Source organism: Polypterus senegalus, chromosome 10, assembly GCF_016835505.1.
Source record: "Polypterus senegalus isolate Bchr_013 chromosome 10, ASM1683550v1, whole genome shotgun sequence".
NCBI lineage: Eukaryota > Metazoa > Chordata > Cladistia > Polypteriformes > Polypteridae > Polypterus > Polypterus senegalus.
The window spans coordinates 159195287-159218132 of NC_053163.1; the positions used below are offsets into that span (position 1 = coordinate 159195287).

Sequence of the window (22846 nt, forward strand, 5' to 3'; positions counted from 1 at the left end):
GCTGAATTGTTCGGTTGTCGCTTTCAAGTGTACCGAAATGGCCAAATATTTTACACCTTTCGACAACCGCCAATGCCTCTTAAACATCTTAGACTCACAGGTGACGATTTCAGTAGTGGACACTTTGATGTTTATGAATGTTTAAACTCTCAAAAGCTGGATGTGATTTTATCAATGAAACCGGTTGTGTGCTTACAACGCTTGACAGATGCGAATGTCACTTCAACACAAGTCCTACAAATACTGTCGCCATTGAAACAAACCATGAAACTCAAACCGATTATGACAGCAGCAATCCAAGCTGTGAGATTTGAGACAAGACTACTGTTCACGTGGCCAACTGTAATGCTACATGCTCAAGAGTAAGCTCAGCGACAGCTTGGTCATGTTACAACCGGAGGGCCGAACTGACAACATGGTATACAAAGAGATCCTTAACAAATAATTTTTGGCATATTGTCCCACAGTTTAAAAAGGTTTAATTTTCTTCTTAATAAAAATTTGAATGCAGTACTTCACCGCTAAGCTGGTATTTTGCTAGTTTATATATATATATATATATATATATATATATAAGAGAGAGAGAGAGAGACAGAGACATTAAAAGTAGCTCACAAGCCGAAAACCAGTGGGCTCCCCTGCTGTACAACATTTATGAGGTCGGGCACTGATGTGGAATGAGAAGGCCTGACTCGCAATCTCCATTCCAGTTCCTCCCATAACTGTTTGATGAGGTTCAGGTCAGGACTCTGTGCAGGCCACTCAAGTTCTTCCACACCAGACTCATCCCACCCTGTCTTTATAGACCTTGCTTTGTGCACTGGGCACACAGTCAGGTACGAATAGAAAAGGGCCTTCATCAAACTGTTTCTGCAAAGTTGGAAGCATAGTGTTGTCCAAAATGTCTTGGTATGCTGAAGCATTAAGATCACTGAAAGTAAGGGGGCCGAGCCCAAACCCTGAAAAACAACCCCACACTATTATATCTCCGCCACCAAACTTCACAGTTGGCACAGTGCTGTCAGGCAGGTAACGTTCTGCCAGCATCCGCCCATCTGACTGCCAAACAGAGACGCGTAATCCGCCACTCCATAGAATTCGTTTCCACCACTCTGTCCGATGCTTGGCAATGGACTTGGTGATGTGAAGCTTGCATGAAGTTGCTCAGCCATGGAAACCCATTCCATGAAGCTCCTGGCGCACACAGTTTCTGTGTTTACATTAATGCCAGTGGAAGTTTGGAGCTCTTCAGCTATTGAATCAGCAGGGTGTTGGCGACTTTTATTCACCATGTACCTTAGCAGTCGCTGACTCTGCTCTGTGACTTTACGTGGTCTTGTGCTTCGTGGCTGAGTTGCTGCTGTTCCTAAACGCTTCCACTTTCCAATAATTCCACTTGCAGTGGACTGTGGAATATCCAGCAGGGGTAAAATTTCACAAACCATCTTATTGTAAAGGTGGCATCCCATCCCAGTACCACGCTGAGCTGTTCAGAATGACCCATTTTGTTTCACAGATATTTGTAAAGGGGGCTTCACGGCGAGGTGCTGATTTTATACGTCTGTGGCGTTGGGTCGGATTGAAACACCTGAATGCAATAATTAAGAGGGGGGTCCCCCAGACTTTAGTCCATGTAGTTGGTGTATGTGGACTTGTGTCTCAGAAGAGAAAGGTGGAAGATATTTTCTCACACAAGCATTAAAGAAGCGATGGCTGACTATCCATAAGGGTTTTGAGTGCCACATTAGTGAATTGTGTACCCGAGACCCTTCAAAAGTGTTGAGCGGTTGGGCAGACATCATGGACTCTGCATGAGGAAGTAAAATGAGAATTCCTTCCCATCCACTGCACCCCCAATCAAATCATCAGTTGACATTTCCCAGACACTTGTGCTACGCCAGTCAGTGACAGAAGAAACGATAACCGAAAAAGCAACTTGTGTATGGCGGGTTCTGCTCCACGCTCTCATCACTGTTCAGGAGCCCTTGAACCCAACACCGTTGATAATGTCTCCGAGATGAGCTAGACAGTGGAGGCAACAACTGAGCAAGGGGATGGTACAAATGTGCAAAAGTGCTTTTATTTAAAATAGTCAAACAAAAACAGTGTCCATAAAGTGCAGTGATTCAAAGTTCAATAAATAATCCATAAGAAACACGTGGAGATTTAAAAAATACACAGAAACAATCCTTTTAAAAGGAGGTTAAAACGTTCCTGAGGAAGCAGTCTTTAAAAATCCAACAACAATGACAAGCCTGGTGCTTCTTTTCTGTTAGCGTCTCGCCTGCTTCTCCCGACGAGGCTTTGCAGCTGGTAAGACGCACTCTGCAGCTGCCCTCTTCAACTCACACACACACACACACACAGGTCTGGAGACCTCTCGATCGTGGCTTCAGTCTGGCACTCATCCCAGGCCTTAGACTTGGACTCCTTAGTCTCCAGGACGCCCACACCAAGGACTACAACTCCAAGTCTCCCTGTAACCTCCGTCCCTTTCTTTTTTACTCATTTCTCTCTCATCTTTCCGTTCTTTCTGATCTCCTTTCCTAATCGACTCGCGCTTTTTTATATTGCGAGGGGCCATAGCAGCTGCAGCACATTAGCCACGGGAACAATCATGGATGTGGGCAGTCCCTCACCTGTGCACTAGGTGATAAACGCCCACACCGCAGATCGCCCCGTGGCTTGCTATGGCCACCACGCCCCCTCACTAAGCCGCCGCGAGTGCGGTGATTATTTAAAAAAACGGCCTTTGCTGAGCGAGCTGTGGACCCATAACACCACACGGGCACAGCAGAACAAGGAAGTCTGAAAAACCAAACGGCTCCTGCTCTCTGTGTTCACCAGTAGAGGATGTGCTCGTGCTTTGCCCCTTTTGTAGGTTCTTATCAATCTACTCTAACTGTGTTGAATTTCCTCTCTCGCAGGCTGTCATCTTTGCCATCTCTGCTGTGGATCGCATCTCCATAGAAAAAGCTGAAGAGAAATATAATAAAGGCCCTGACATTAGTGCCAGGTAAGCTGGGTAGGAATGTTTAAAAGCCAAATCTCTGTAATCTCCTTGTAGCGCAGCCCCCACCCATAGTTTGTGCGGAGGGTGTTACCAGATTTACTTAGCAAGGAAGCCACTATAATGGATAAAATCAGGCCAACACCTAAGCCTTACTGTAAATGACGGAAGTGATTCTGGAAATGGAAACGGGGGTTAAAATGATGGAAACAAGTGCAGAACACTCCTATTCAATAAACTGCTTCCTGGAACATGGATGGTGAAATTCTGTCCTACAGCCGGAGTCCAGAAGAATAATCTTTGCTGGTGCACCTCTTATCCAAGAGCAGCGAAGGACTGGATTGGGAGGAAGAGAACCCACCGCCATCCTTACATCTGACGGCCGGGCACTGTCCCTCTCTACTACTAATGTCCAGTAACTGCAAATGTTTAGGAGCTGCTGCAGATGATGTTGATTAGAAAATGGTCCGGCCACATCCTTCTCTTCCAGTTTTATTGGTACAGTGCATACAAACTACAAATCCCACAAGCCCCTCCGCATCAGTGCAAACCCGTTTAAAGACCCCAACTCCACTTTACAAACAGAAATCATTGCACCCATTTAACAAACACATCAACAGGACATGCTTACATAGGAACAAAACCCCCCAATGTGACCCCGCTACCTCTTTATCTGTTTCAGGGCTGATTTCGACTTTTGTCATAAGGAGGAGTTGACCGTGGTAATCAACTGTAAATGGCGACAAAAACCCACCACTATGTTTAAGTTGGACTCTCTTTTCTAGAAGGTTCATTGGTTTGACCGAGATTCCCTGAGCAAGTAGCAAAAAAAAATACGGCAAAAATGGCATCGACTTCTGGCGAAAGAGAGAAGTGAACGTGTAAAGGAAAATACTCTGTGGACGACGTTTTGCATATTATCGCTGAACTGGCTTGTCACTGATCTTGATACAAATGATCGAAGATGAAGGTGAGGTACCAGCGTCAGCAGATGGTGTAGCTGACATGCGTGCGACAACTTTGGCCTGGGAGGGCCATCGCTTAAAATGACAAGAGGTACAAACCAGATTACAGTGTGCTGCTGTACCGTCCCTGCCACGCAAAGACAGCCTGGCAGCCAGCCTACCTAATTGGCAGGCACAGCATGCAGCAGCAGGCGTTTTCTGTCTGAAACCATTGCTTTGTCTACTTTACAGAAAACTCTCCTTCAAGAGTTAATACGTTCCATATTTACGTGAGAACTCCTGCACGCTACCATCACGAGCAAAGAGAAAATGTGTCCTTACATCAAGGAAAAAAGAACCAGGATAACGGGATTATTTACAGATCCATTTCATTGTCACAAACATGCGGCGAACACGTGATCTTTTATATCAAAGCTTTGATCAGAAAATTTTTAGGCTTTTATTTTCCGGTCCATGTCCGGTGGCTTCCACTATAAAATGCCAGGATGGGTTCTGTACTTTTAACAATTAATAAAAAATGATTAAAAGACGGGACTTGATTTTACTGTATAATTTCTGGTATTTTATAATGTCGGTCGTATGAGTCGATTGCGGAAAACTCACGCTATTGGTCCACGAGATTACGATAAGCTAACGTCCACCTGAGAGAGTAACCACGGAGCACACAGCCTTGTACACCTTTATCGTAAGAGCATCCCTTATCTACGATGGAGTGTTCGATCAAAAGGAAATATAAAGCTGGTTTTAAATTAAAAGTTGCTTGAGTGGTGAAAGGAATTGGTAACTGCGCTGCTGCAACAAAATTCGATGCGTCTGAGAAACTGATGTGATATTGAAGGAGGCAAGAAGATGTAAAAAAAAAAAAAAAAAAAAAAGTGTTGCATTTTTGAACGTCCGTATAAGTTGGGGTCTCATTTTATGATCGATTTTTCGGGTTAGAAGCCCCGACTTATATGCAAGTATATACAATTAACTTTAGAACAGAATTTTAAGTGGCAAATGCCATCTACAGTGGTCTCTATAATGTTGGGGACAAAGACCCACATTTATTTGATTTCCCCCTCTGCTCTCAGTTTCAAATTACAAATCAAACAATTCAGACTTGTGATTCAAGTGCACATTGCAGACTTTCATTTAAGGGGATTTGGTTGAATTTCAGTCGCACAATACTTTTTCTACTCTGTAGACAGTTGCCTTCCCGGGTATTTGTGATTCCTCAGGTGGGTTTCATGGCTTCATAAGATATCTCTGTTTGTTTCTACCCTTTGGACTCTGCAGCTGCCATTGTTCAACATAAGGACAAGAGCTGTGCCAGTGAAAGTCAAAGAAGTCATTATGAGGCAGAGAAACAAGAATAAAACCATTGGAGACATCAGGAAAACCTCAGGATGACCAAAATCAACTGTCAGGAATATAATGAAGAAGAAAGAACACACTGGTGGGCTCAGTAATCACAAAGGGGCTGCTAGGCCAAGGACGGAAGAATCCTCACTGTGGTCATGAAAAAGCCTCAAACGCCTGTCTGACAGACACGACACAGTCTTCAGGGGACCAATGTGGACATGTCACAGACAACTATCAGCAGAAGACTCCCATGAACAGAAACACAGAGGAGGCCACACTGCAAGATGGAGACCACAAAAACAGGACGGCCGGCCAGATTACAGTTTGTGAAAAAAGACTACAAAGAGCCTGCAGAATTCTGGGAGAAGATCTTGCGAACAGATGAGACAAAGATGAACCTCATCAGAGTGATGGATAGAGCAAAGTGTGAAGATGAAAAGGATCTGCGTGAGATCTCATCTGTTAGACATGGAGATGCTGGGGGTGTTATGGGTTGGGCACGTATGGCTGCCACAGGTCCTGGCACACTTCTCTTCATGGATGATGGAACTGCTGACGGCAGTGGTACAATGAATTCTGAAGTGTGTAGAAACATATGTGGCCTCATGTATAACACTGTGCGTAGAACTCGCACTATAACATGGCTTAAGCACAAAAGCGGGAATGTGCGTATGCACAGAAAAATCCAGATGCATAAATCTGTGCGTACGCAAACTTCCACGTTCTTCTGCTACATAAATCCCGTTCAATAGACAGCATGGCTGAGGCAGCGTGTGCTTGATGCTGTATATCGATAATTCTCTTTCTCAGCTTCTGTAGATCTTTGATTCCCCACTCAGATACAATGACATAAATACTCTGAGTGGTGCAGTAAGAGTAATATGGAAAAAGATGATCTGCTGTGGTAACCCCTAACGAGAGGAGCTGAAAGAAGAAGAGGTGCAGTGAGAGTAACAACGCTAAAGCAGCTATGGTATTTAGAATAGTTTAGCCATTCTGTGGACCATTATATTGTTACTGGTTAATTACAATCAGATGCATTAAACTAATAAACAATATGCGGTTAATTTCAGTGTATTTATAAAGCCACGTCAGGGATGTGGATCTGAAAAAGAAAGATAAACCACACAGGAACAGTAGCACTGCTTTGACACTGGGTCCCGCCAGTCTGCAAAACCGAGCAGAGAACTTGCATAAGACAGCTTATGAGGTACCATGGAAATGTGTGTGGCTTTACACCAAGTTTAGATCTTATACATCGCAATCTGAACACTGAAATGTTCTTATGCAACATTTTTGTGCGTACGCACCGTTTATACATGAGGCCCCTGATCTGCTCAGGTTCCAGTAGATGCCTCCAAACTCTGTGGACAGCACTTCATCCTGTATTTGCATAAGAATGTATTGACAGGCATTTAGGTCAGTCCACATTGTACAACTCCAGTGCCTTTCTGTCTCCTTCCACCTTCACACTGATTGTTGTCCTCTTCCTCCTCAGTGAGGCACAACGTTTTCTTTTGTGTTGGACGCTGGAGTACATCTGATGTGACAACATAGCATGGTGGATGCGCTTCCAAGTCATGCAGAATTTCCCCAAAGCAGGGAGACACCTTTTCCCAGCAGCACTCTGTGTCGCCACCCAGGTACCAAAACAGGGTTGCCTTTCCAAACTATGTGCCCCATGGAACCCTGCAGGAGTCCAAAGAGGGACCAAACCAGAGTAGCACTGCTAGCCTTTTGTAACAGTCTCCGAGGACCGGACTCCCTCATTCCATTCGTTATTTCAGCACCCCAACTGGGATTAAGAACCTAGCGCCATCCCGGGCCACTTATTCAGTCCAGTCACTTAAGGCACCCCTCCTCATCCCAGAGGAGAAGCCTAGCCATCCATTATAGTATCTACTGTGACATTTCAACTTCTCACACCCAGTGTCTTTGTCTTTTTACACTAAACGTTTGTGCTTTCAATTTGTTCTTCCAGGGAAAGGGAAGAATTTGACCAGCAGATTGAGAGAGAGATCAGGATGAAAGCCGCCATGTGCCTTAATGATCAAAGTCAGCCTTGAAGAGCAGAAGACTGATGTCCGCCATCCGCTCTCCTCTGAGGCACTGATGTGGAGAGCAGAAGGGACCTGGAGTGGCACGGCAGGAGAAGATGGCGCTGGCCATGTGACCTTAATCCTTTTTTATTTTTATTTTTTTATTTTTTTGGAATGAATGTTTACAAGGTGATTGATTGAATTCATTTTAACCCAAATCATCATATGATATGTCTGGGTCGTTTATGGCACACTTTTATATAAATGTTAAAGATGACAATAAACTAATCATGAAATGCGCGATTATAATGAGCAGGTGTAGACTGGGCACTGTGACAAACGGCCACTCCATAGTCTGTGGGTCCAGGAAATTTAGAAATCCTCTTATGAGAAACATTCAGACCAGGATGTCGCTGGACGTCACCTTTTGTTTCTCCCGAATGTAAATTTCCATGGAGGTGGATGGTCGGATGTGGTTGGTGATATCTTGTGTAGGAATGCGAATGGCCACGTGGATCTGAAGTACGATTCGTAGGAATCTACAAGTGTGTGTGTGTGTGTGTGTGTGTGTGTGTGTGTGTGTGTGTGTGTGTGTGCGCGCGCGCGCGCCCACGCCCGAACACCCACCCAACCAGGTGGCGCCACAGGACAAATTCAGAACGGCTGCTCATGGTTTCTCTCTCTTTATTCTCTTCTCTTACACTTTGATCTGCCCTCACTAAAGCGGGGGCACTCGTATCATTTATGCGGACCACGCATTCATTAATTTTTATTTTTTTTTATTTTTAAACAGATCAAAATGAGAAAATAGCGGCAGACACCAAAAAGCCGTTTTGCCTTACAAGAAATAAAAAGTGCTTTGCTGTTTCAGTCTCAAAACTGGAAAAAGGCCAGTCGGGGGGGTGAAATAAAGAGCCTTTCACTATTTATATGGACTTGTGGAGTAAACGATGTTGTATCTCATGGTGTGTGTGTGTGTTTGTGTGTATATTAACCAAAAATGGTGGTCAGGCCCTCCTTTGTTTTTCTGGACATGTATATCGACATTGAAGGGTAAGGCGACTGCCACCGTCTATGACAGGACAGCCAGCCCGTTACTGGGTGCATGAACCACTGTAGACTTGACGTAATGGGGGGCACACGCAGTGCTGAACTCTTCGCCATCCCGTATTTAAGGCCCGAGGCCGCCACCATACACTCCCCACTCACCAGTGGACCGTGCAGAGCACGCTATGAATTCTGGGATGACGGCTACCTAAAGTTGTCAAGAAGCACATTACATGTCTTTTACCTTCTTTTCCCAAATACACCGGAGAAACTTAAAAGATTTCACCCTAACTAAACAAAAGTTTGCATCGTCCCGTGAGCTAAAGAATATCTGCTTTGTGATCGTTTAGGACATTTATGGGTGCCGGTATAAGTCACTTCACAATCGAGGAGTTTGAAAGCCAAGGTGCACAGACCGTCCTGCATTGAAATAAATCAAATTATAAAAAGCCATAAACGGGAAGAAGGGCAAAGTGGCACCAGGAGTCCATTGTGCCCACGAGCTCTTTGGTCGCAAAGGGATCTTTTTACATTTTCAAAGAGACACGCTGGGTGTGTATCGGGTAAATAAATGCATCGGAAATACGTGATAGGCAAATTCTGTTTTAAAGAAATTCTCAAGGAGTTAAAAAGGAAGCAAACAAACGCACTACATTTGTTGTCATCTCTTTTTCTGGTATGTGAAATATTTTGGGCTGTCAGCACACAAAACGCTATGAATTCTGACGACGTCCACTCCATGTGACTGTTACTGTGGCGATATGTTTGTTTAAAGAAAAAAAACGTTGAATTTGTTTCAACACAGAAAAATGTCAATATGTGTGACAGAAACGTGTAAATCCCAAAACATCCACACAAACACGGCAGAGACGAAATGTCCACCGCTGGGCCGATGCTGATTTAGTAGACGTCCTTCGTGCGTCACCAGTGCTCGGCCTCACTTACGTTGCAGTCGGCGCAGTACACACCTGTTTCTTTGCACACTTGTATCTTTCTCTCGCTTACACCTGAGCAGGTCAAATGTCCATTCCTGACCCGTACGATGGACGTGTGCCCCTTGTGTTATCGTAGGCTTAGCGACTTCCACATTTCCCCGAAACGAACATTGACAGTTGCTGCATTGTGAACTGTGCTTACGGGGCTCACGTCTGTCTTGTCTTTTCTTCTTGATCACAGTTGTTTTGTCAGATACCTACTTGAGCCACGTTGTACCTTCAGGTGGCCATATTCACCAGGCGTATCGCGGCAGTTCAGTCGTGAAAAGCCGTATGCAATAGTTTCAATATTCATGTCACCGACTGATGACAAATTCACGTTGTCTTTTGCTATCACCAGATTCAGCGGACGGTTCAGTTTCAGTTGGTGGTTTACAGCTTCTTGTTTAGATAGATAGATAGATAGATAGATAGATACTTTATCAATACATACCATTGAATGATCCTCCCCACTCATGAATATTAACGAGTCACCATAGAGTGACAAATTGCATAGAAATCTTCATGATTTTTTTTTTTGAGCATGATATTTTATCCACTAGATGGCAGCAGACTACTGTTTGGAGCATCATTCTGGCTTCACAGTTTAAAAGCGGATCATTACATGTGACTCCGCGTCTGACTCGGGCTTCACCGCATTTACAGAGAATTTCTCTCCCAGAGAGGTGGTTGTGACCAGGTGTGGTAATGACAGCCCCAAAGATAGTGAGGAAATTTTGTCATCCCATTTATTGTCCGGAGACAGCAATTTCAAATAAAGAAAAACACTCATAGCTGTTTGTCCCTTCAGCAGGAATGTCTGGAAACGGTGAACAAAAAAGGTTGATGCTTCCATCTGGCAGGTTCCTCTGGCCAGTAATGAAGCCTCCTTCTGGGACGGTTGGGGTTTTTATGGCAGCTGGACCAGAAGGGGCGGAGTTAAGTGCCTTCTCGGAACTATAGGAAAAGAAGGAGGTGACAGGGTTAGCAGCAGCGCCCCCTCTCGTCTCAGCAGGTTATTACATACCTTGACTGAGCCTGCGAGGAGGTCCTCCAACACCCACATGCGTGACAGCAACTAAAGGAATAGCCAACCCGAAGGTCCTCATTTTGTTATCTTGTTATTTCTCCTGTGTCTCTTGTAATGAGAGTCAAAATTGTTTCTCAGCCATCATGTATTCATGAAGATCCGCCCCCCACCATTCGATGGTCAAGAGACCCATCTTTAATTGGAAAAACTCAAATTTCACTTGGGACGGAAACCTGGAGGCACTTCTTTATGCAAAGAGTTGTGAGAATCGAGAACAAACTACCAAGACATGGAGGTGAAGCAGAAACCTGCACAACCTTCACGAAGGATCTGGATGACATATTGGGGACGGCTTAGCTAGTAGCGAAAGAAACGGGTGACAGATGGACCAAATGGTCAGACTTCTTATGTTCTTGTGAATTAGTTTGAACGCACTTCACTTTCATTCCACAACTCTCATTATCCGGAAGTACTTAATGAACCATATTTTAGCAAAAAAGTATCGGCGTTTTGGACGGTGTGAACTACACCTGTAGATTATGCAACACGAGTAACAGAATTTTCTTCCCTTGGCCGTTTTGATATTGTTTGGTGTTGTTCCACAGTGGCCCCCTCAGGTCTCTGCAGAAGCCGATTATTTCAGAAATGTTTTCTCCGTTATGCATGATAACATGAGATCAAAAAACAGACCACTGGCCACCCACCCTGACCGGCTCGTTCTCCAGCAACGTCTGTGCTGGCCATCTAGTCTGACGACAGAATCTGTACATCCAAATACGTAGAATGCCATCTCCAGGGACCTTGGCATTCCAGTTTCCACAATCCGTTAGGCTGCCAAGTCCCGAGGTCAGATTTGACCCGGCTTGGTGCTAGAAGCCCTTCACACTTTCGTCACTTTCATTTGGCGGACGCCTTTATCCAAGTTTAGGTACGACGTCTGTCCCGTTTCTTTTGCTTTTCTAATTGGAGCACAAGCAGTTGAGGTGACCTGCCAGTGGTTGGCAGTAGTGGGATTTGTACCCACAGCGTCAGGATTTGAAGTTGAATGTCTTACCCGCTACGCCACACTGCCTGTCAAGTCCGTAAGTGCCACATGTACTTCGTCTGCTCAGAAAGAATCTTTGTGACTTTTCCGACATTTTCTCAAATTAACAAAGACAACAAATGTAAACGTCTCTTTACTGTGTGCATCCATTTCATTTTTTTTTCCATCTTTCCGTATCTTTTTCAGGTCGGTTTTGACCCACCATTGACCTAAACGGGTTTTCGATTGCAGTTATGGTAGTCTGTTCATTCACAGCTAGTGATGCTCCAGTTGACCAGCATGTGAGTTTCAGGATGGGGTCCAGCTGAAGACCTCCGCAATTCAGTAGGTCCACTGAACAGCCAATTGGATTGCAGGTTTTCGTCTCCTGCTTCACTTAAGTGAACTTAGCTCAGTTCCGTTACTTGTCCAGGGTGGTTCTCACTCCGTATTCACAAGTTAAAAATACAAATATAAAAACTGATGATAAAAATTCCTGGAGCTCACATGTGGTACGTAACTCCGCAAAGTACTCACGGGATCCCCCCCGACACTTTTGACGCATCCCCTGTGAAACGTAGGACCCTCGCCATGCAGGCCTGAAAATGTGTTTGTTTGTGTCCCCTTCACTCGTCTCTTTTAGACAGCAAAAAGCAGTCCACCATCGTTGTGATCCTCGACAAATTTTTCGGTTTTCGCGGCCGTGTTCCTACAGAAAATAAAAGGAAATAAATCCTAATCTCCCTTGTTTTTAGTTCTCATCTTCTTCTTCACCTTCACTTCTTCTCTACACGCCATCTCTCCCTGCACCTCCATGCCATCTTTTCCAGCTTGACGGAAATTGTCTCATTGGCTAACTGATGACATGCTGCTTTGTGATTGGTCGAGAACAGCATCAAGTACATTTTCTTTTCGTTCAACCAATCAAATGAATTTAAACAACAAAGTGACTTTACGTCTTGTTTTCTTTATATCTTCTGTCTTTTCTTTCTGCTTTTTACATAATAACTGCGTCTTTACTGAAGGTGACCATCGGGAACAATTTAGCTCACCGGTATACCCGACTAGCGAGGCACTACGTGAGATTTTCAGTCATTTAGTTGTTGTGCTCTCTGAGGCCGAGGATTACGGTACCCGAGGAAGTGCATATGACATTTTACTGTCGGAATGTCCTGCAAACTGGGAGACATCAGTCAGACTTTAGACAACAGCGAAGACACAAATGTTTGCTTTTACGTTAAATGAAGTGGAGTCATAAAATGAAGAGAACGAGTTAGTGGTGCCCTGGCAAGAGAGAGACAGGTGAAAAAACTGAAGAAGCATATAAAACAAATAAAAATAAATCGAGCAACCAAATCCTAACAAGATGAAACTCGAAGTCAAAGAAACAGGGAAAAAGGTCAAAGCAAAAGACGCTCACAAGATCCACAATAACAGAAATACTTTTTATTATTATTATTATTATTTAAGAGCTTTGTAAACAAGGAGTAAATAATGAAAGGGAACCTCCAGCCGACCTTTTATCCCATCACACTGATTACCCGTGAGTCGTGACCCTAGAAATCTAAACTGTGGCATTGTGAGCAAGTGGCGCCAATGATAGCTCTCAAGACAGCGGCGATAGGAGGACCTAAAAAAGTGCATTTAAATCGTAAGAAACGGCAAATGAATTCACGTGAAACCTAATCATAACAGTCTTATGCATGCAGAGGAACGTCAGCCATACCGATGTGGACAAATTAGTTGGTACCCCTCATTGTCTCTGAAGTAACGTGAAACTGAGAGACGTTATTGGCCCCATCCGTCATTGTTTATTTCCCAGTTAACACAAGTTAGACTCAGAGGTTCAGAGGACTCGCCACATGATAGACCACCTCAAGATCCCAGAATAGGACCCGAGTGCAGCCATGCAACAGGTGACACCTCAGCACCACACTAGTTCTGATGGAATGGAACCAGTTTGAGGTTTTTTTATGGTGGCCAAGGTTTTTCCCTGTAGATCGGAGGGCCTACTTGCTGGGTGGGATGCAGATGAACGTCATACCCGGGACAGAGCAATTGCAGGTTAAGGGTTTTGCTCAAGGGCCCAATGGAGTAGAGTCACTTCTGCCGTTTTATGGGATTCGAACCGGCAACCTTCCGATTACCGGTGCAGACCCCTAGCTTCAGAGCCACCACTCCACCCAATAGAATAATTTAAATAATAACACAAATGGACAAAAATGATGGGACCCTTCACCTCATAGTTTGTTGCAGAACCTTTAGAGTTTGCAATCCCTGCACACAAGCGATTCCTGGGGCTCTCAGTGAGACGTCTGCACCTGTCCACGGGTCGTTTGACGCAGTCGTCCTGAGCAAACCAGTCCAGCTGGGTCAGATTTTTAAAGGGGGCCTTCTCCAGACTGCATGAATCAGGGCTTTCCAGAGATGTTTGATGGGATTCAAATTGGGGATCCTAGAAGGCCACTTTACAATAGTCCTGAAGAACGTTTTGTTCTTCATCGTTCTTGGAGGGCTTTTTGCTGTGTGTTTTGGCTCCGTATCCTGTTGGAGGGTCCAGGACCTGCAACTTGAGACTGAGCTTTCTGACACCGGGCAGGACGTTTCACCCCAGAATGTCTTTAGATAGTCTTGAGGTTTCATGGTTTCCTGCACAGATGCAGCTCCAAAACATCACCTCCATATTTTATGGTAGCTTTGGTGTGAACACAGAGCTGGTGTGACTTGCCAAAAAGCTCCAGCTATCCAAAGGAAATTCTCCAAGAAGCATTATGGGAGCAAATAATCCAGACGGCTTTTTGCTTTCAGTAGTGGAGTCCTCCTGGGTCTTCTTCCATCGGGTCCACTGTCAGTTAGAAAGCGGCAGATGAGACCCTGATGGGCTTCCTCGGAGTTCGCTTGTGTCTCTTTAGAAGTTGTCCTCGGCTTTTGTCACCCAGTCTCACTATCCTTGTGCCAATTCTGGGGTCGGGTTCAGGGAGCTTGGCTAAAGGTCTCATGGGCCTTCAACTTCTTCATAACCTTTGCAGGTGTTGTCACAGGAATATCAAGCTGTTTGCCGATGGTGGTCTTCTAGCCTTTGCATTTAACACGCTGGTCTCTCATTTTCTTTCTGATCTCCTCCCACAACTCTGTCCTTTGTTCAGTATGGGACACACGATGACACCAAGCAGCAGAGTGGTGACTTTTCTTCCATTTAAATCGGCTGAGTGGCTGAGACATTTGTGATACAAATTCAGGCAAACAGCGAGTTTGAAAAATCACTCCAATCCAATTATTTAGGGTCTTCTCTAGGGGTCCCAACATGGGTTTTCCGACCATTGTAGAAGATCTTTGTAGAATTAGTAACACTTGATCTCTTGTCACACTTGCTTTGCTTTACTCGACCTCTCAAAGGCACACAGGTGACAGTCGCTTTTCAAGTTGTCACTTTTCAGGGGTTATGTGGCACTTTTGCAAGGAGCAAATACTTAAGATGACTTTTTTTAGGCATTGCTTTCAATAGTGGAGTCCTGCTTGATCTTCTTCCATTGAGTCCACTGACAGTCAAAAACCAGCAGATCAGACCCTGATGGGCTTCCTCGACCTCGGAGTTCACTTGTGTCTCTTTGGAAGTTCTCCTCGGCTTTTTGTCTGCCAGTCCCCCTATCCTTCTGCCCACCAGGGGGTTGGGTTCTGCCTTTGGTCTCTTGGACCTTCAACTTCTTCATAAAATTTGCAGATGTTGTCACAGGAACATCAAACTGCTTGGAGATGGTGGTCTTCTAGCCTTTGCCTTTCACATTCTGGTCTGTCGTTTTCTTTCTGATTTCCTGTCCTTGGCTTTCTCCGCTCCATATTCAGTGTGGGACACACAGTGACACCAAATCACAGAGAGTGTGACACGAATTCAAGGAAGTAGCAAGTTTGAAAACTCACTTCAATCCAATTATTTAGGGTCTTCTCTAGGGGTCCCAACACATGTTCTCACGCCACTGTAGAAGATCTTTGTTGAATTAGTAACACTTGATCTCTTGTCACTTGCTTTGCTTTGTTTTACTTGACCTCTCAAAGGCCTGGTGGCACACGGGGGACGGTTGCTTTTCAAGTCATCACTTTTCAGGGGGCCGACACATTTGTCCAGATGTGATGTACTTGGAGTGGAAGACAAGTGAGGCACATTGTTGGCAGAAACTAAAATGGAAGCTGCAGTAATGAGTTCACACCCATTTGGCGTTGTCTTGTAATTGAAATGGGGGCTCCTAGTCTGAGTGGGGGGGCGCTGAGGGAGCTTCTGTTTTGAGCAGCCGCTCACATTTTTAGTTACAAGAAGAACAAGCGAAGCGGGATCTGCTCTCGTTGCTCATCGCCACATTAAGACGACTTTTCTTGCAGTTTCTAGTTGTAGCCTTCATTTAGCGTACCGAGTCGGCAGCGCGTTCCTGTGAGGGGGTAGGCCCCTTAATGTCGCTTACCCAGGGACTCGGTCGAGGTGGTCCGTGACTTGCCCCTCAGACACGTTTGATTTTTGTCTTTAGCCATAGGGGCGGCACTGTGTGTGTCTGCGTGACAGCTGACATTACAACAACCTGGACGGCGAGGACGGGCCCTTCAGCCCACCAAAGCTCGGTAGTTCTGATCCGTTTTGAAAGTCGCTACTGTCTACCAAATTACTTGGTCACTTATTCATCATCATTCGGTTTGGTAGCTCGTCGCGGGGGGTACTGTGACGAATAAGGAATGCAGCCTTTTGGGACACCGCAAACAGAAGAGGGGCTCGTCTGTCTGATGTCTCGTGTTTTACATGCCACATTAGAATGGGGGGAAAAATAAATAAAAGGGGAGTGAACCCGCTGGCCGTACATCACACGGCACCACCAGGCAGCACACTATTGGCCGTCAGGGAAAAAAAGCGGCAAACGCCACCATGTGTTGGAAAGTCATCACGCAGTCGCCTAGTTTGACATGCCCAGCGATATCCAGTCATGTAAATTGATTCGGTCGGCAAATCTGACGTACCCCATGACTAGAAGTGGCCTAACGGGACATCGGCGTTGGTGTGCAGTGGGATTGTTAATTTGCCGTTTTACTCGTAAACACATTCGCCTCGTATCTCCTTGATAAACATCTTCTGATGCTTTTAGTTGGGACAAGCATTTTATTTTCTTACATGGACTCTGTATTATAGATAAAAAAAATGTTGTTTTATTAGTTAACGTTTGTATTTGAAGAAGATTTTATTTAGTATTTTTATGGTCCTTGAACAATAAGTGTACAGAATTTAATTTTGTTAATAAAATATGAACAGGTAAAACCTGTGCTCTGCAGTTTATTTGTTAAAAAAAAAAGAGCAGAAGGCTTCTGCATAGCTGGTTATGCTGGAGTTTAGTGGGGGAAAATAATGTAAAAGCTGTAACCAGTAGGTGGCGCCACTGAACCCCAGTCACAGCCACACCTAGAATTTATTAATAACCGGTACGTATGATCAAAGCATAACCGGGACAGCAGTACCACCCTCTTCCTCCACTCTCCTCCCGGCAGGAATCGTCCACCGCATCCCGACTCTGACTGTCCAGTCAAGGTGAAGCGGCTCCTTTTATCTTTGACCAGGGAGAACTTCCAGGGCTAGCACTGCTCCATCAGAGGTACTGAAAGCCTGCCTCACCCCTTGGTGGCACCCACAGAACCCAACGGGGCTGTACTCCGGGACTCCAAATCCCATCATTCTCCATGGGTATCCAAAGTGGACCCAAATCCCAGGGATGCTGCCCCCTTAGCGTATCAGGGAGTACAGTACCCGCATGCTGTGGTCTCCCCCGGTCCTTCTAACATCCTGGCCTCCCTACCAGGTAAGGCTTTCTGTTTCCATCCGGTCAGAGAGCCCGTCCTTCTAATTTTCTTTGTCGTGGCTTTCCACCTGGGACACCCGTGTCTGCATCACTCACAAAACATGCTGTAAAGAAAAAAAAATGAAGAGTCAGTCGTATCCTTTTTTCATAATCACGGCAAAGAGCCACACAAAAAAAAGGTTTGGGGCAGCCACCCCGTATATTGTTCCTGGCTGCAATGGATAATTGTGAGGTACAGATTTGTGCAGGTTTGCGTCCACAATTGAACTGATTTGCTGGCACAAAGATGGCATCTTTAAGGGAGAGCCGAGGAAGTGACGTCATCACTGGGTCCAGAACCAAAAGTGGTATCACTGGGCCCGGGACCAGAAGTGATGTCATCCATAGGGCCAGAACTGGAAGTGATGTCATTGGGCCCTGGGCCGGCAGTGGAAGTGATGTCATTAGGCGGGGGGGACTGGAAATGGCATCATCAATGGGGCCCAAACCTGGAAGTGGTGTCATCCGTAGGGCCAGAACTAGAAGTGGTGTCATTGTACCTGGGGTCCGGAAATGACATCATTGGTGGGCCCGGAACCAGAAGTGACATCATCGGGGCCAGGCAGATTATTTCCCACAACTGCTCTGCAGAGAAGTGAGATAAAGAGTCAGCGCACTCTGCCAGCCCCTGGCCTGGCACGGAATTCCTCTCATTCAGGCCCTTCAGCTGTGTGTGACGCCTTGTAACATGAAATTAGGATGAGGTCCCTAAAGAGACAGGAGTAAAAAAAAAAACAAACACTATTTCACGTGTTTATGAAAAATAATAAATCATCTCACGATCACAAGATCTTTTTTTCATGCACATGAGAAAGCTTTACGTGCTCACGCGATCTTTCTGTGTACGCACACAATAGCGTTTCTGGGATACGCGCTTCCCTGTAGGGCAAGGGTGGGCACAGTCGGTCCTGGTGGGCCGCGGTGGCTGCAGTTGCTTAATAAGAGGCCCTTATTAGAATTAGAACATTCTAGACGAGAACAGGCCATTCAGCCCAACAAAGCTCGCCAGTCCTCTCCACTTGTTTCCTCCAAGAAAACATCAAGTCGAGTTTTGAAAGTCCCTAACGTCTTACTGTCTACCACATTACTTGGTCAAATATTCCAAGTGTCTATTGTTCTTTGTGTAAAGAAAAACTTCCTAATGTTTGTGCGAAATTTACCCTACACAAGTTTCCAACTGTGTCCCCGTGTTCTTGATGAACTCATTTTAAAATACAAGTCTCGATCCACTGTACTAATTCCCTTCATAATTTTAAACACTTCAATCATGTCACCTCTTAATCTTCTTTTGCTTAAACTGTAAAGGCTCAGCTCTTTTAATCTTTCCTCATAATTCAACCCCTGTAGACCTGAATCAGCCTAGTCGCTCTTCTCTGGACCTTCTCTTGTGCTGTTATGTCCTTTTTGTAGCCTGGAGACCAAAACTGCACACAGGACTCCAGATGAGGCCTCACCAGTGCATTATAAAGGTTGAGCATAACCTCCTTGGACTTGTACTCCACACATCAAGGCGCTATATAACCTGACATTCTGTTAGCCTTCTTAATGGCTTCTGAACACTCATAAGGTGTACTCTCGATTTTCCGACCGCCCATTGTGTATTCAAACCTAATATTTTTACTTCCTATGTGTAATACTTTACATTTACTGACATTAAATTTCATCTGCCACAAATCTGCCCAAGCCTGTATGCTATCCAAGTCCTTCTGTAATGATATAACGGATTCCAAATTATCTGCTAATCCACCAATCTTGGTATCATCTGCAAACGTAACCAGCTTGTTACTTATATTCCTATCTAAATCATTTATAAATATTAAAAGTAGCAGCGGCCCTAGCACTGACCCCTGTGGAACACCACTCTTAACATCGCCAGTTCTGATGAGGTTCCTCGCACCATCACCCTCTGCTTCCTGTGTCTGAGCCAATTCTGCACCCATCTAAAAACATCACCCTGAATTCCCACTTCTTTTAACTTGATGCCCAACCTCTCATGTGGCACCTTATCAAATGCTTTCTGAAAGTCCAGATAAATAATATCATAAGCTCCACTTTGATCGTATCCTTTTGTTGCCTCCTCATAGAATTCCAACATGTTAGTAAAACACGACCTCCCCCTTCTGAACCCATGCTGACTGTTCAGAATAACTCCTGTCCTTGTCATGTGTTGCTCAATCTTATCCTTAATAATTCCTTCCATTAATTTTCCTGTGATGCTTGTTAAGCTTACTGGCCTATAGTTGCTTGGATCTGCCCTGTCACCCTTTTTATATAATGGGATGATATTTGCCATTTTCCAGTCCTTTGGAATCTCTCAGTGCACAGTGACTTCCTAAAAATATGTGTCAAGGGTTTATATATGTACTCACTAGCCTCCTTAAGAACACGAGGATAAATATTATCTGGGCCTGGTGATTTGTTTGATTTCATCTTATTTAATCTGAGCAGCACTTCTCCCTCTACAATTTCCAAATCCCTCAGTACCTCCTTAGTAGTTGTTTACCTCTGGCAGGTTATCCACTTGCTCACTTGTAAACACCTCAGAAAATGTAAGTTTAGGGCATCTGCTATTTCATTGTCTGTATCTTTTAATTCCCTTTACTATTCCTGATGAACTTGACCTCCTCCTTAACTGTTCTTTTACTACTAAAATACTGAAAGAATCTCTTGGGGTCTTCTTTCCTTATCTGCTATATTCCTCTCCAACTGTCTTTTAGCCTCTCTGATATCCTTCTTAATGGTTGCCCTCATGTTCTCATATGCGCTGCAATTCTCTTTGCAGTCATTAGTCTTATATGCCTTATACAGCAGTTTTTTCCTTTGCAACTTCTTTTTAAATCTTTATTAATCCATCGTGGAGTTTTTTAGTTTCCTATTACTTCCAAATTTAGGTATGTATCTGTCCTGCATTACATTTTTAAACCTGTTCCACTGCTCCTCGACTGTCTCCACATTTAAAAGCTTATCCCAGTCTATCCTACTTAGACTTTGTCGCATCTGCTCAAAATTAGCCCTACTAAAGTTCAACTTAACAATTTTAGTCTTTGCATCTGTACTCTTACAAAATACTGAGAATTGTATTACATTATGGTCACTTGACCCTAGTGGTTCAATCACCTCTACACCCTCAATTCTATCCTGATTATTACAGAATACTAAATCCAGATAGGCTTCACCCCTTGTTGGTGCTTTAACATGCTGTGTTAAAAACAGTCGCTGATTACTTCTAAAACTCCTGCTCTTGTGCTCCTCCATCTGTAAGGTTATCCCAGTTAATATTTGGATAATTAAAGTCCCCATGACTATAATATCCCCTGTAAACTTGCCTTTTGATATTACTAAAAGATGTGTGTTGAAATTACTGTCTGAATTGGGTGGTCTATAACACACTCCTAAAATGAGACCTTTTCCCTAATATTTTCCAGGTGAAGCCACATGTCCTCACTAAGATGGGGCTCATCATCCAACTGAAGATGACTTACATTTAATTCCTGTTTGGCATAAACAGCAACCCCACCTCCTTTTCTGTTCTGTCTATCCTTCCTAAAAATGTGTATCCCTCTATGTTACACTCATCCCCATCTTTGTTATTTAGCCAGGTTTCCGTTATTGCTATAATATCATAATTGTGCTCTGCTACATACAACTCCAACTCACTTACCTTATTTTTGATACTTCTAGCATTAAGGCAAGCTATTTTTAATGTGTTAATCCTTCTATCTTTACGTGTTTGCTTAAAATTTACATTACTATGCATTTTTATTTCTACACCATTGTTTGTTCTTCCATGTATAGATCTAAATCTGGCCTGTCCTAAACTCCCTGCCCCCCCCCAATCCTCGACTAGCCTACACATACGCCTCCCCAATACATTGGTGCCCCTCCGGTTCAGATGTAACCCGTCACGGCGGAACAGGTCCCATCTGTTCCAAAAGGAGTCCCAATGCCCCATAAACCTATACCCTTCTACCCTGCACCAAGATTTGAGCCACGCGTTAAGCCTTCTAATCTCCTCAATCTTACCTGGACTGGCGCGTGGCACAGGCAGAACTTCGGAGAAGACTACCTTGTCAGTTCTGCTCCTCAGCTTGGTACCTAACTCTTTGAATTTGGATCGCAGAACTGACAGACTACCCTTATGTATGTCATTTGTTCCAACGTGGACAATGACAACTGGATCCACCCCGCTCTGGCCAAGAGCCTATCCACCCTTCCAGGGAGGTCTCCCACCTGTGCTCCCGGAAGGCAACACACCGTGTGAGACTCTCTCTCTCGAGCACACCTGCGCTTCAATCCCCCTAATGATTGAGTCCCCAACTATCACTACCTCTCTCTTTTTGGGAACTGGTTTTGAGGTGGCCCGTTGGGGCTCCTCAACCCTGCCTACCACCTCAGAATTATCAGAGTCACCGTCCAGCTCCGCCAGGACATGATAACGGTTAGACACTTCTAATTCTGGGGTTGATGCCCCCGGACAGTGTGCACCCTTTACCTTACGCCTTGTGACCGTGACCCACCTATTCCTACCTGTCTGGTCTGGAATCTCCTCCCGCGCCACCTTAGGGGTGCACACTATCTCTAAAGGACACCTGCGCCAAGTCCGCCAATTCTCTATTACAACGCAGGTCAGCCAACTCCTCCTCCAGTTCAGCGACCCTGAGCTCGAGGTGCTGGATCAGCTGGCATCTCTTGCAGATGTAGCCCTCATAGACAACTGGCTCTTCCAAACCATCATCTAAAAGTCCAACATCCAACAGGACTTGCATTGCACTGGCCTCATTATTAAAATTTGATTTGGGATTACTAAGCTGCCTTAACTATATATATTTTTTTTTTCTTAAAATTAAATTTCTTCTTCTTTCAGCTGCTCCTTAACTTAAATGGTAACACTAAGATCTGCTACAGATATTTGACACCTTAAGCTCCTGTCCTGTTCTCCCTCTCAGCTGCCTGCTGTTTGCCTTTCTATGAGGTTAACTTTACTTTTCTCTGTCTCTTCTAACTTTGCGCTCTTCTTACTTATAAGCTCTTCACTCGCACTGTTTGTATTCCCCCGTATTAATGAACCAATACGCTGTCGCCCACTTAACTGTTCTGCCTCTGGACGGCTAAGGACAGTTTAATCTAAAATAAACAAATAAATAAAACTTTACTACCTTATTTGCTCCTACTGCTCCTTGTGCCTGATCGGTGTCTTAACGCAGGCCGCTTACCTGCGCACTACTGAGTTTCCACCTTTTACTGCTTTGAAGTCAGCCGCGGCCTTTTTTTCTTTTCCTTTAAACTAAGGAATCGCTGTTACGACGACGCGGTTATTTATTTACAAATGCCGATATCAGTTACTGCTGCTTTCTACCCTGCCGCCTCGATGCTAATTCAAATACAGATAACAAGAACAAGAACAAGTACAAATAACTTTTCCAAGCGCACTTCCAAACACCCAGCTACTTTTGCTCTTGTGCGGGCGAAAAAAGCAAAAAACCCTTCTAAAGGGAAAAAGCTTTAAAAATTCCCACACGGTTCCTTAGCGGCAACCAAAACCCAAG

The 22846-nt window shown here is 44.6% G+C and overlaps 1 protein-coding gene across 5 annotated transcripts in view; it reads left to right on the plus strand.

Moving 5' to 3' along the window:
• Window positions 1–7662, plus strand: part of si:dkey-127k13.1 — a 108239-nt gene extending 100577 nt beyond the window's left edge. For 4 of the 5 annotated variants that reach the window (XM_039767129.1, XM_039767131.1, XM_039767133.1 and 1 more), the window contains exons 17-18: window positions 2928–3016; window positions 3693–4518. In XM_039767129.1, coding sequence (XP_039623063.1) covers window positions 2928–3016; window positions 3693–3795 — 192 coding nt within the window. In that variant the 3' untranslated portion in view covers window positions 3796–4518. Of the gene's footprint in view, window positions 1–2927; window positions 3017–3692; window positions 4519–7300 lie in introns of those variants that run through there. The other variant, XM_039767132.1, reaches the window with a different exon arrangement.
• The last annotated feature ends 15184 nt before the right edge of the window (window positions 7663–22846 follow it).